Source organism: Chanos chanos, chromosome 2, assembly GCF_902362185.1.
Source record: "Chanos chanos chromosome 2, fChaCha1.1, whole genome shotgun sequence".
Classification (NCBI taxonomy): domain Eukaryota; kingdom Metazoa; phylum Chordata; class Actinopteri; order Gonorynchiformes; family Chanidae; genus Chanos; species Chanos chanos.
Genome location: NC_044496.1, coordinates 17,830,008 through 17,843,771, shown reverse-complemented (window position 1 = coordinate 17,843,771; position 13,764 = coordinate 17,830,008). Strand labels below are relative to the sequence as shown.

General features: G+C 38.8%; 1 protein-coding gene across 1 annotated transcript; it reads left to right on the top strand.

The window, feature by feature from the left end:
• Positions 1 to 6,786: 6,786 nt before the first annotated feature.
• LOC115806047 (forkhead box protein B1-like) lies at positions 6,787 to 7,731 on the top strand. The gene has a single exon (XM_030766775.1). The coding sequence runs from the start codon at positions 6,787 to 6,789 to the stop codon at positions 7,729 to 7,731; it is 945 nt and encodes a 314-aa protein (XP_030622635.1).
• Positions 7,732 to 13,764: the final 6,033 nt, after the last annotated feature.

The following is a 13,764-nucleotide window of genomic DNA, read 5'->3' as shown; positions in this document are numbered from 1 at the left end:
AAAGATTATTCCACTAATTATGGATTAAATATTAATGCATGGGTTGAGGGTTGAAGAATATGCAGCTCTCTGCTTATTGTATGCAATGCTGTAGTAATAGTCGCTTACTCTCAATGGTGTGATAATTACTTGAGGCTCAGAGTCACTGTGTAGGTGACTTTTGGGGATGAAACTGCTCTCACTGGTTTGTGTGAAAAAGCACAAGTCTTCCTGTGAGGTACTGACCGAGCTGACTATATTACACTGAATAGTTTTCATTTCTATATCCCACACCCAGAGACAGGAAAATCTGACATATGAGACTGGGATGTAGCTTAAATGATTTTCCCTGTGGTAACAAATGTATGTTATTAACCATTATAAATGCAACAACACTGCTAGTCTGCTACCGCTGATGAAAGAGTTAACACCGTCTTAATATACGTCTAAATGTCAAAGCGAACATTAAAAACAGGAAACAGTAATGGAAACAATATTTTTGAGCTTCTTGAGCCCTCCACAGCTGATTCATTGCTCATTCAAAATTCTTCACATCAAGGTGATCAGCAAAGTAATTATCCAAATCCCACTCTAATTAGTACCACTCACTTATTGCCTAATTAGTGCTCATTTGTTTAACTACCATCTCAGTTTAATGGGATCACTTAGCAAAATTGCTCGAGTCTGTTTTGTAAACAGGGACACTCACTGAGGGTAAGAGAAACGGTGAGTTTTTCGTCTGATATACATTAATTTACTTTCACAGAAGAGTCTCTCACATTGACAAGTGCAACATTATTTTGCAGATACAGATGAAATTCATGTTACCAGATACTTCTCATGCAGCTACTTTATCACAGAAGACATTACCGACGAGGCACTTTGGACAAAATCCTAAAGGAGAACAAGCTGCGGCAATCAAGGGATTCCGTCATAGTATCTATCCATCTGCATGGGCCTGCATTAATGCTACTTCAAATTGGTCTGTGCAATAGAATTGTGCTCACTCAAACTTAATTGGAGTCATGGTGGTCTTACACATGCGCTGGGGCCTGAGACTAAGCTGAAGAGGAGAGAAAGCTGTATTGTTGCATGAAACATGCTCATCACAATGCAGTCCACTTCAACCCTACTCACACTGCCTTCTATTAGACTGCAAGAATTAAGTATAATGCACAAACACACACACTCTCTTAAGCACGGAGCACACACACACACACACACACACACACACACGCTCAAACACCTGTATTTACACACACATACACACTTCCACATTACACCCACTTCAGCAGTCAGATGCAGAACAGAAACAAACATGTTATGAAGTATATTCTGCTTGTCTTGAGTGCAACATAAACAATTCAATGACCAACTCAAGTTAGGTTATAACAGCATTATTTATGTTATTGAGGAGTGTGATGAGAGGATTGCACTTATTGCTGGCTGAGCCTCAATTTCTGTCATCCAGATGTATTTGAACAGATAGCAATGGAGGTGACACCACACATACAGTGATGTGAAATCCACTTCACCATCCATGATGTTCAACATGTTTTTTTCAGGCCTGGAAACTGGCCAAGAGCCCAACAGGAGATCCATCCTCTAAATTATTTAATAGTGCAGTGTCTCTGACAGCATGAATTACTGTTACGTATAACAGAAATGTTAAAGTGAAATGACTTAAAATGCTGTTACAGGATTTCATTTCATGTGGAGGACAGTGTATCAAGGTCTTTTTTATATTTCTGCTCTTGTGGGAAGCCTTTTTTGCCTGTACTATTGCTGTCAGAGCGCTCGTTCATTGTTCCATCTATCCATCCATCCATCCATCCATCCATGCTTCCATCCTTCCATCCATCCATCCATCCATTCATCCATTTACTGTGACACTGTGAGTAGTACTATTCAATGCTGCATGATGCTGTGTCATAACAGGACGGTCTCCTCTCCCATCTCTCAGACTGCAAAGGCAAAGTGGTTCCTTTACGCTACTATCCATTACATATCACACCATTCATCACTGCATACAGACCCAGTTTGCTCTGACTTCTCATCTGCCCAGCAGCGGCCATATGGAGGCCTTTAGTTTCAGTGTTGGCTGGCTATTATTGATGATGCTTACAGCCTCCCTGACACCAGCAGTGACTAAGCACGTAGCAGAACACATGGGGCTGATGAAACAAACTTAGTGCAAATTGCTGGGTTGAACACGAATGATTGAAGAGGACAAAGAGTACCCCCTCCAATGGTAACATCCTCCTTTTCTAAGACGGGCACATATGTTAGAGAACTGTCTCCCAACACAAGTTACAACAAGTATTACATGATCCTTGTGTTGTGTCTATCATGTGATGTATTTGGTGATTGTTTTGGTGAACACAGATACAATACTGTGCAAAAGTCTTAGGTCACCCCAAAATATGTTTATCTATGCATCAAGTACATATTTGTTTGCAAAACCACTATATAACATTAGAAGAAACATAAATAAACAGTGATATAATAAAAAGTAAGAAGAATTTCCTCCATTTTTGTATTTTGAATTTTGTACTTCTTGCAATTTTTTCAAGTAGTCCTGTGGTCATTTTTTCTTGCGTCTTTGTCATATGTTTTCTTTTGACTGGCTGTTTTTGTTCTTTTCCCTGTCATAGTGATCCCACACAATATCAGTGCTGATAGATGAAGTTTTCGCCAATTGTTTTTGGCTTTTGTTTTTATTTCTGAAGGTATTGCATGGTTAATCTGGTTATATTTTTCAGCGTTCATTATTCCATTAATTCTGACCAGACCCCCTACGCCTCAAGCATCAGTGTACCTCTCACTAACTCCTCTTCTGTCATGCTGCCATCTTTTTTAAGACACATCTGTCCACAGGACTTTCTGCCACTGTTTCTCTCTCCATGCTTTATGGTCTTTCACACATTGCAATCTCTTCTGCTTGTTGCCTTTTCACAGGAATGGTTTCTTAGCTTCAAGACACCCTACAAGACCAAAACATCCTCTCACAGGCAAAGTGTGCACAAGATGACTCTGCCAGGTTCTGAGAAAGCAGTCCACTGGAGTTCCCTTTTTTCCTTAGTGAAGTAACCTTTAAGTACTGTTCATCAGATGTAGACAGATGTTTCTGTCTTCAACTTGCCAAGTATCTTCAAATTTCTTTATGACAGCTTCATCACCATGTCTTGAACATTCAGTTTGGTGTCCTATTGCTTGCTGACTATAGCCTTGTTGATACAAAACTATGATATTTTCTTTGTCTGTCAAAATTTGTTAACTTAGCCATTTCCAAATCACTCCTCAAAGCACCCCGGGATTTATGGTTACCATCCGAAACACTCATGTATTTTTTTTTAAATTCCACCACTAGCATAGCTGGTTCAGCAAATCAATACCTCTTCAACTTGAATTAGGTGTGCTGGTAGGTGAACTTAACAAATACACATGCAATGGCTGAAAGAGGTTTGAGAACCAAGTTCTTCAAGCCATCTCAGAAGGTATCAATCATTTCTTGGAAAACACAAGAAGTACTTGTTAGTTTCTATTGCATTAATGTTTATTTGTGTTTATTCTAATGTTATATGGTGTTTTTACAAGCAAATAAATACGTACTACCCAAACAGGTTTCAACGTAATTTTCTTGGGTGGCTTAAGACTGTTGCACAGTACTGTACGTTTTGAAAACATTAGAAAAAGCTGAACTAATGGTTCTTCAAGGTCGTCTTGACTCCTCAGAGGCTGGCCCTTGAAGACGTACTGTCTAATACTTGTCTCACCAGCTAATCTACACTTACAATCGAGACACGCTCATTTTGACTGATTTAAGTAATAACTCAATTAACTGTAGCGCCAACATATGTTCAAAATGCCCGCAGTGCTGTTTTATTTCATGTTCTTATTCTGATTTCGCTGTGAAACAGTTGATTAATTTTACATGCGTGTTCATTCAGAATCTCCCGAGCAAAGCCAGCGAGGCTCCTCAGCTCTCCCGCTGCAAATTCTGAACTCAAATTCAATAAGAGAGATGTTAAACAACCTTGTACAGTTTAAAGCATACTGGTGCGAATTTAGGAATCATTAAACTAAATAAAGAAAGTGAAATAATATTGTAGTTTCGTCTATTGATCATAGAATAGATTAGTTCGTAAAGAATCTTGCTGCACTGAATGTTTTTGTTAGGACTACATAATCTAGCAGACTAATGACCATTTCAAACCATAAGACCAAATCAATCACGTCAACAGTTACATAATTTACTAAGAAGTTTGCTGTGGCATCACACTCTCGCTTAGAGTGTAAGCATAGTTGTGCGTGATTGTATACAAATATTCATGAAGTTCTCTGGTAAGCACTGTAAAGAAGTTAATGCAAACTCGAAACAATGAGCTTTGAATTAAACATCAGAAACAGCAGCAGCAGCAGCAGCGACAACATCATCATCATCAACAACAACGACAATAATAATAATAATTATTATTATTATTATTATTATCATTATTATTATTATAAACATTCTCTTTGGAGATAACCACAACGAATTAACTGATGGGGGATTTCACAAAAGAGATATGACTGTATCATTCACTAAACCAAAGTCCCATATAAAAATAATTCGAAATCCAAGATTTCTGAAGGAACAAGAAAACTTGGGGGAAAATCACAATCATCAAAAGAACGAAGAACTACACAGAAGAGTCGCCACAGGGGAGAGACATTATTTACCGACTGTTAAGCTTCGTCCTCGTGAGAAAGAAAAGCCCTCCCCTTGCCTTTGGGAATGCTTAAGTGACCTGCAGGGTCTCAGTGCTCTAGTCTTGAACTCAGATTTTGCACATCACCCTGGGAACGTCACGCCTGACACCTTCGCTGGAGCACCCTCAAACTCGAAGCAGTCGAAAAAATTGTGACACACTTTGTTGGGTTTATTAGCAAACTTAATCCCCTTGAATATGATAGCAGTAAACCATTAGCTTGTAGGTTTTATCCCACAACTATTCAATATTTTGGAAAAAAACTGAATGATTTCAAACATTATTTTGAGCAAAATTTAGTTTATAACAATCAACTTGTGCTAAACACGGAAAAAATATAATTGATTAATTACATTAAGTATGTGGATAAATAATTCCATCGTCCAGTCTTCTTGGGTTTCTAATCCACTTCAAATTGTTGGTCACAGCTCCTTTTTATTCACCTAATTTCTATCGTTTTATTTCATTCTCTCCAATTTGTAGACATGACCGCGATCTGCCAGCGTGTGTGGTCCACGCTGTTCTCTGGCTCAGCAAAGGGTTATCAAGGCGCGCAACAGACCATCATCTGGATGCGTACTGAAAAACGACTTCTTTGTACTCAGCGCACAAAATTAGATCACATGTACTCTCATTTATGTATTAGTATATTTTCTCTCCTCATATCAGTGGCGGTCCCCACGTGTTATGACATTGTGTTCACTGAGTAGAACAAGACCCGTCCAGGTAACAATTCATTCATTTTGGCCCTGAGAGTGTCCCTAGGCAGCAATCGCTATTATCCCAAATAATTATCAGATCTCTCTTCGTAATGACTTGTGGTCCTGTGAATAGGCCTATAGTAAATCACTAGGCGGTTATTGTTGATAGAGAAAGGGACTTCAGAGAAATACCGTTAGTGGCATCAGTTCTTAAACGTTTAAATCGGCATTGCTGCTTCCAGATGCCGTCACTGTTTGTCTTATTCAATTTGTAATTTATCAGAACATAGTTACACCAAAACTGTGAGTGAAATGAGGGGTGGACTATTCTGATACGTGCAGCTTTCAGTGTTTTGCACATGTGAAGCGCTGTATGTTAGACTATTGTCTAAAGGTATGTACACATGAATCGTGTACAACCAGGGAAAAGATATCGGTAATAAAAAGTATCTACTATTTTCCCTACTGTTTGACAGACAAAGCAATGAAATTTTTAAAATGCAAGCAGAAAAATCATAGTAAGATATTAATAATAATAATAATAATAATAATAATAATAATACGCTAAGAAAATAATACAGTAAGATAATACAGTGCACATATCTCAACACTGATCATTCACTCTCTCAGGTTAGTCTTAATACATAAATGTTCAGAACTTTACGCTTCTACTGCGCTCGCTGAGAACACGCCTGCAATGTTACTGTGTCCCATGCAGCAACTGTGTAGCAAATAATTCTGTTGGCTCACCGTGTTCTTTTGGGGTAAACTAAATTTGAGAAGGACTTCCTCCCCACGCCCCTCCTCTCTTGCAAATTGTCATGTGATATCACAGAGGTAGCAACATACCCATGCAGCATCCTATGGGGATGGAGAATGTCTTCGCACATGATACCGCACGACATCGCTACAGAAAAGGGACACATGCCGATAGAGCCACTATGGACACAACTGATTAAACGGGCATGAAATACAAGATCTACACTGAGGGAGAGGATAAACACTACAAGGTTAAAGAGAGATCTCGGTATTGCTACCAATGCGAACTCTGCGACTCTCATCACCAATAGTTCTGTCTCTATTGGGCGCAGATAGTGTAGGGTGAGTTAACGCGGTGTATTGTCTCAAACTTTAGAACTCAGGAATAAGTCGCATTTGCTTGGTTAGACGTAACTGCAGGTACTAAAAACTGTCAGATTACTTTATATACTTTTATTCCTGTATGTCATTCAAGAGATGTAGATAACTGTCTTTTTCGGTGTCTCCAGACAGGACGCTGATTCATTGCGACACCTGACCCGTGATGCTGTAAAGGAAACCACTCTCCGATTTTTTTAACCAAAAAGTCCACAAAAATGCCTCGTCCTGGAAGAAACACCTACAGCGACCAGAAACCGCCATATTCCTATATCTCTCTCACGGCTATGGCCATCCAGAGTTCCCCTGAGAAGATGCTTCCTCTTAGCGAAATTTACAAGTTTATCATGGACAGATTCCCGTATTATCGGGAGAACACACAGCGATGGCAGAACTCCCTACGTCACAACCTTTCATTTAATGACTGTTTTATTAAAATACCACGGAGGCCAGATCAGCCAGGGAAAGGGAGTTTCTGGGCTCTGCACCCAAGCTGCGGAGATATGTTCGAGAACGGGAGTTTTCTGAGGCGCCGCAAAAGATTCAAAGTAACTATAACATCGGACCACTTGGCACCCAGCAAACCTGCGGACGCAGCGCTCTACCTCCAGCAACAAGCTAAACTTCGACTGAGTGCGTTGGCGGCGACAGGAACTCATCTGCCGCCTATGAACGGTTATAACTTGGGAGTGTCTCAATCCTCCTCTTTCAAACACCCATTTGCCATAGAAAACATCATTGCTAGGGATTATAAAATACCAGGGGGGCTGGCTTTCACCACCATGCAGCCCATGTCTGCGGGTTACCCTCTGCACAACCAGCTGTCCACAACTTGGCCGCATATGTACAGCAGCACTGTGATGGACACAACAGCACCCATCTCTATGCCAAACGGTGAGTACTCCACTTATGGAGTCCCGCTCAAATCCATTTGCCAAGGTGGACAAACTCTGCCCGCCATCCCGGTACCAATCAAACCAACCCCAACCTCAGTGCCGCGTATTTCTGCGCTTCATTCACACCTTCCGACTTTCCTCTCGAGCTCTCCTCAGTCCCTGAGTCCAACGTCCCCTCAGACAGCAATCAGCCAAAGCAGCCCAGCAACACCCGGCAACTCACTCACGAGCCCGGCATCTGTTCTCCTGTCTGTGGCAGTTCACTGACGAGAAGTTTTCGAAACTTGCAACTTGTACTTTTGCTTACTTCCATGCAGCTTTATAACTGACATGAGGTTGTGACAACAACTTATGCAGTCAAGTGAAAAGGTCGACATTTTATCCGTATTCACAACTGTTGCCTCTGTTTTAGATAATAATAATTTTTCACGTAACTGCGAGGCATGTAGTCTGCCATCTGTTTTGTGCTGTTAGTGGTATTTTAAAATAATGTCTTTATACTTAAGATTAAAACATGTACGAGGTTATCCTTGAATAATAATTCGATTACTGGTTGGCAAACAAATATTCGTAATGCATGTCCCTGCTTTGGTTTTCAAATCGCCTATTGAAAGAGAATATTACTTAACCAAGTCTACCGATTAATGCGCTCTATTGTGTAGTTTCATTTTAGATAAAACGCAAAACTCAAAAGTCTAAGTTTAAAGACGGATGTTTTGATATTTTATACAAATCTCAGCACTGATTAATTCCCACGACCTTTCACAGAGATAACATTTTAATTGTTTGCTTGTTTGTTTGTTTGTTTTTGCTTTTTTGATCCACGAAATTTCACAGAATCATTAAGGATTATGAAAAACTGTAAAAAAAAAAAAAAAAAATCTTTCAGAGTTTGACCGAAGTTCTTCGCTGAGAACTGGGGCTTTATTAAATACAGTATCGGAAATATTTTCTAAATGCACTTTTATTTTGATGAATAAGATGTATATAATTTAGATCCTACCGAAATTGTCATTCCGTGAATTCTGTAATTTATTGCCCGTGGTGAAAAGCCTATATTTCATTAATACTTCATATTTGCCACATTCACTTTCTGTTGGAATGCTGTTTTGTAGACTACTTTCGCATGCTGCTTTTAAGTGTGCAATTTGTCTGCAGCACATTATAAACTCGAAATATTTTCTCATTAAAACCTGCGAAACTTATATCTTTTGTTGTACTCTTTCTTGGTTTCCAGTATTATTTTAAAAAACACCACCAAAATTGAAAGTTAAGGGTGACAAACGAATTATTACAATAACACAAAACAGCAGTAACTGCATTGACACCATTAACAAAATTAACACTAAAATAGCTGCTGTATTATTATTGTCATCATTATTTAGTAGTAGAGTAGTAGTAGTAGTAGTTGAAATAGTAGTAGTAGTAGTAGTAGTAGTAGTAGTAGTAGTGTAGCAAATGATAGGATTTATTATTAAGAGTAGAACAATCCCGATGAACAAACTGTTGAAGAACTTGTGGAGAAAAACGCTTTACAAACGCATTACGTTTTATGGTGTAAACGTTTTTTTTTTCTAACGACATCTTCATCGGGCTAATTCATCCAGTGGACAAAGTGCTAAATTGTGGCTTTCTGTGGGCTTTACGTAGCAGTCGTCTGTACATTTCTGCTGTCTTTTGAGACTGACATTAAATGTCTTTAGCAGATTCTGAAAGCGTATGTTATGCGCAAATCACAAGGGAAAATCAAATAAATGATCATATAGGACTCTTCATTTAGTTTACAAGAGAATGCAGAGCAAATTTCGACTGGCCCACCAACATTTGCCTTTTATATCTGGAACAAAGAGGCTCATTTCCACAAACACATTTTTTAGCTGGGGACTTGGAAACCAGTTGCAAAACTCTTTAAGAATTCAGATGTGCCCCACCCCCTTTCAATTCATCTGTTTGCCCACAAACATCAGCTACTAGAAACACTTTATACGATGTAAGCACGGAGAGAAGAGAACAAAAATCCATGGTGCATTTTCGAGAGCCTTCTGTCTCTTCTTTGTTGCCGAAACAGTAGGCCCACAGCGTTCGCTGTCGTCAACAACATTCAACTTTGCTATCCCAAAAATATACGAATTAAGTCTTAACTTACACAGAAATGAACTGAAACTTTGTAAATATTGGTCAACTTTCTGTTTTATTTCATTCAATTTCCCTTACATGTGATGACTTAAAATTCACTCTTTGGTTACTTTCTCTGGATAATGTGTGCTCTTAAAAACTATTAGAAAATTTAGAGAAATGCATGTTGTACTGGCGACCACCTTTGTGACCTGTAGGTTTAAATATGATTTTGTTGATTGCTTGATCTTATTCTATATCCACAAATCACCCCAAAAAAGCCAGTATATAACATGATGCAGAGTACCAGACTATAATAATCCAGTAATGACTGTGATGTTCATCATGATAGTTTCCTGCTCTTCTTCGACTAATAAATAAGATTTTAATATTATTAAAATATTTTCCATCTTCCCCTAAATTCTGTCAGACAAACAGTTTCTTTCCAAATGTGTTTTAAATTACAATTGTTCACACTGAAGACAATTTTAGTTTAAAAAATCAAAGTGTGTGTATATCATATCAATAATTACAAATGTGTCTATAAAGTGAAAAGGGAAAAAGAGTCGTCACTCACATAAGACACGTGCCATAATGAAACAGTGCATGCGGTGACAAGTAACCAATACCCACCAAGTTAGCATATTAATGAGCAGTCTATGCTAAGGTGGTACATTATTAGAATAAACATTTATTAAAAGTCCACAACGCAATCAGCACACTCAACAATAATTCACATTTAATGCATGACTATTACAAAATAAAACCAGCCAGGCTTTTCAGTGGCTGAAATCTTGGAGCTTTTAATAGTGAGTCTGGTGGCTCTAGTCAGCTTTCAGTTCAGTGTAGATTCTGTTGTGCACTGTGACCAACCCCGTCAGATGAAATGATTACACAGATATGAAGGTTAGGTAAGACATCCAGTGAAATATGAACTGTCTCTCAGAAAATCAGAGAGTAGAGCTTTAATTAAAAGAATTCATTAGAGAAGGTGGACATCCAGGGTAATTAGCATGCATAATTTATGCATTTCTTAATGTAAGTGGGCAGTGGTCTGAATAATGAGCTAGCCTTAACCTGGAGCAGGAGGAGATGGAATGGACAGAAACATGTTATTTATAATCAGACTGTGGGAGAGCTAATGTCAGGGGGCTGAAAATCAATGCACAGGATATGGAGTGAGCTCTTGCTCACAACAAGCTAAATGGGCTTATTTATTTTTCTCACTGTGATAACATTAAATTGGGGTATGCATATTTATGAGTGAAATACCTGAACGTGCACAGGCAGGCGATGACAGAGATATTTATATGACCATAAATCACCTGGCTGTAGACGACAGAGACTGAGGACAGAGAGAAAACAAAGACATTAGACTCTCTCAGGTTACAGTACTTTTCAGAGGCCATGCTGTGCACTGTAAACTTGCTGTAACCACAACCATAACCAATCATATGCTCGTCAGGATTTGCCTATACATTTGAACAAAGAACAAATGTGTTACCAGCTCGATGATGGCTTCTATTTGCGAGGCTGTATTAGATGTACTTTGTTTTAATGCTTACCATCATTGAAATGAATGTGTGGACCCCAGCATTATACTTACAGATGCATTTTATTTGTTACTCTTGGTGAATATGGAGAAAATAAAGGATAGAAATCTGTCACTTAAAATTCTGTCATTGTTAAATGATTCATTTTCACAAATTTATTACTGTACATTTATACATTAATAAAGCACAATTTACAGACCAGTTTCCTTTGCCTCTGGATTCGTAAGTAACATATTTTGTTACTCTGTCCTAAACCCATAAATATGGCCGATACAATATCTTTACACGTGTATATTTTTTCCATGTTTGTGTAGATTGCCTTTAATATTCCTAACTTGCATCTGATCAGTACTGTCTCTGAACTTGTAGAGAACACAGGTTTATAAATCAGTCATGATCTATCATTACTCATGATATATTTTATGTTCAGTCAAAACATAAGCCAAGATATAAACCATGAGCATCTTCCAATGACACCAAATGTCTGGTCAGCATTGTTTCATTTTCAGACACTTTATTTATTTTGGCTCATGGTGAGTTTCCATTAAAGTTAATAATTATCATAAGTCACTAAGAGGAGAATGAAAGTCACACGTGACGCTAAGAGGCCACTTGAGCAGGGCCAGATCAGTGCTGGAAGTAACAGGTGCTAGGGAGAGAACAGAACTTGACTCGACTAAATGCCCAAGTGTGCATGAAATCACTATGTCAACATCTGAATCAATGCTGCTGGGCAGAGACTGTGAGACAAATTATGTCAGTGGGTGGCACTGACAAAGGGAGAATAACCATTATCCTAAGGGAGCTGCAGCTCAGTGGTCTTTCTTGTACTACTGGACGTTTTCTGCCCTCCACATTATGGAAAGGGACAGTAAACTTCAATTTGTAAAAGTGCTTTTTCAATGTATTTTTTGTGTTTACAATCCAGGCAGTACTTGACATTCCAGCAGAATGTTTGGGAATTTTTAATCATATCTTTTAATCCTATATTTGCAAGAGTCTTCATAACTTCACAATGTATCACGTTTACTTTGTTTAGAGAAGATGACGAAAAACAGACATTTAAAAAAATATGTTTGAAGAGATATTAAAAATAACTTATTTAACAGCATGGTGAACAACTGAACCGAACAATACAATACAATACAATATAGCTGAATCTATAAAGTGCAAAGTAGCTATAATTTGAAGCATCAACACAAAACCCTTCACATTTCACCCAATGTGTTTGTCAACATGTATAGACACATTTTTGGGAATGGCCTTAAGCCATGGTTATTATACACCTGAGTTGGCTCTGTGACTGGAACCCTATGAGAGGTGACACTCATATGATTAGTGATTTTAGGAATGAAACAGACACTTGATCTCATGACTGTTTGAATAAAAGTCCTATAAATAAACACTCTTCAGCCTGTGAAGGGCTGTGAGAGAGTAGCAAGAACTGTCTAGTCAGCCACAAAAGATCACCCAGTTAACCAGGCCTAAAAGCCTAGACTATTGTGCCCCATCAATGCACTTAAGGCCATTCAACATGTTGCCAAGCAACAAGCTCTCTTGACATTGCGATGTTGGTCAAAGCATTCAGCTCTGTGTGTGTTTGAGAGACCTCTAGTGAGAATTATAGACCACATTTTAGGCCTGTACAACTTTGGGTCTGAGTTTTTAAGCAAGCAACAGAAGCAAGTGTGTGGTCCAGAAAGGCAGGGGGTTGGTGATGGTGGTAATTTTATTGAAATGCAACCTGTATTTCTCACCAAGCACTGATACAGCCCTCCTTCAGTCATAAAAGACATGGAGACAGTTTTACCTATATCCTTTGCACATGTTACCATTACTTGCATCTGCAAAACTGTGATGTCCCACCAATATTTAAAAAAAACGTAATATGTGTTTTAAATCATGTGCCCAGAGTGTTTCGACCCTGTCAGAGATGACTACAGATGTTCTGCTCCTCTCAGTGATGGCTGTACAGTGAAGGATATGGAGGAGTCATGCAGTCTGAGATCTTAGGCAGGTTCTGATCTGATAGAGCTCCTGAAACTTACACGGGGCACATGACTGACAGGACCCGAGGCGTAAAGGCCTTGGGGAGTCCGTATCAAAGCTGGTTGGCTGCAGTAAAGAACGCATGAAGTGAAAAGAATTCTTAGCGTTAATCATCCCAGAGGCTCCAGAACTGTCATGCCCAAACCTTTATGGGAAACAACACTTATTCAAACAGGCCTCTCCACTGCATTATTTGTTGTGATAAGTTATGGATCCCGTTGCTTGACCTTTTTGGTTGTGTATAACCTTCACGCTGAGGTTTCCAAAGAGTAAGATATTGTTGCTCTATCTCTCCTCATATTCTGTCCATTCACTGTCTCAGCTACCTCAAGCTGTCATATGCTGTACGAGAGCAAACATTTAAAATCATAGGATTTTAATGTAAAGAAATACTTATCTTGGACATTCCTACATTTAAGTAACCCTCCAGTACTGAGAGTCAGTAAAATAATGTATGTTGTAGTATGTGGTCTAAAAACATCTTTAACAGTCTTTCTCTAATGGTCAGCTCTCAGTCATACTCAGGTCTTTTAGAAATGACTGAGATGACCCTGGCCAAGCCATGATCTTCAATTTTCAGACA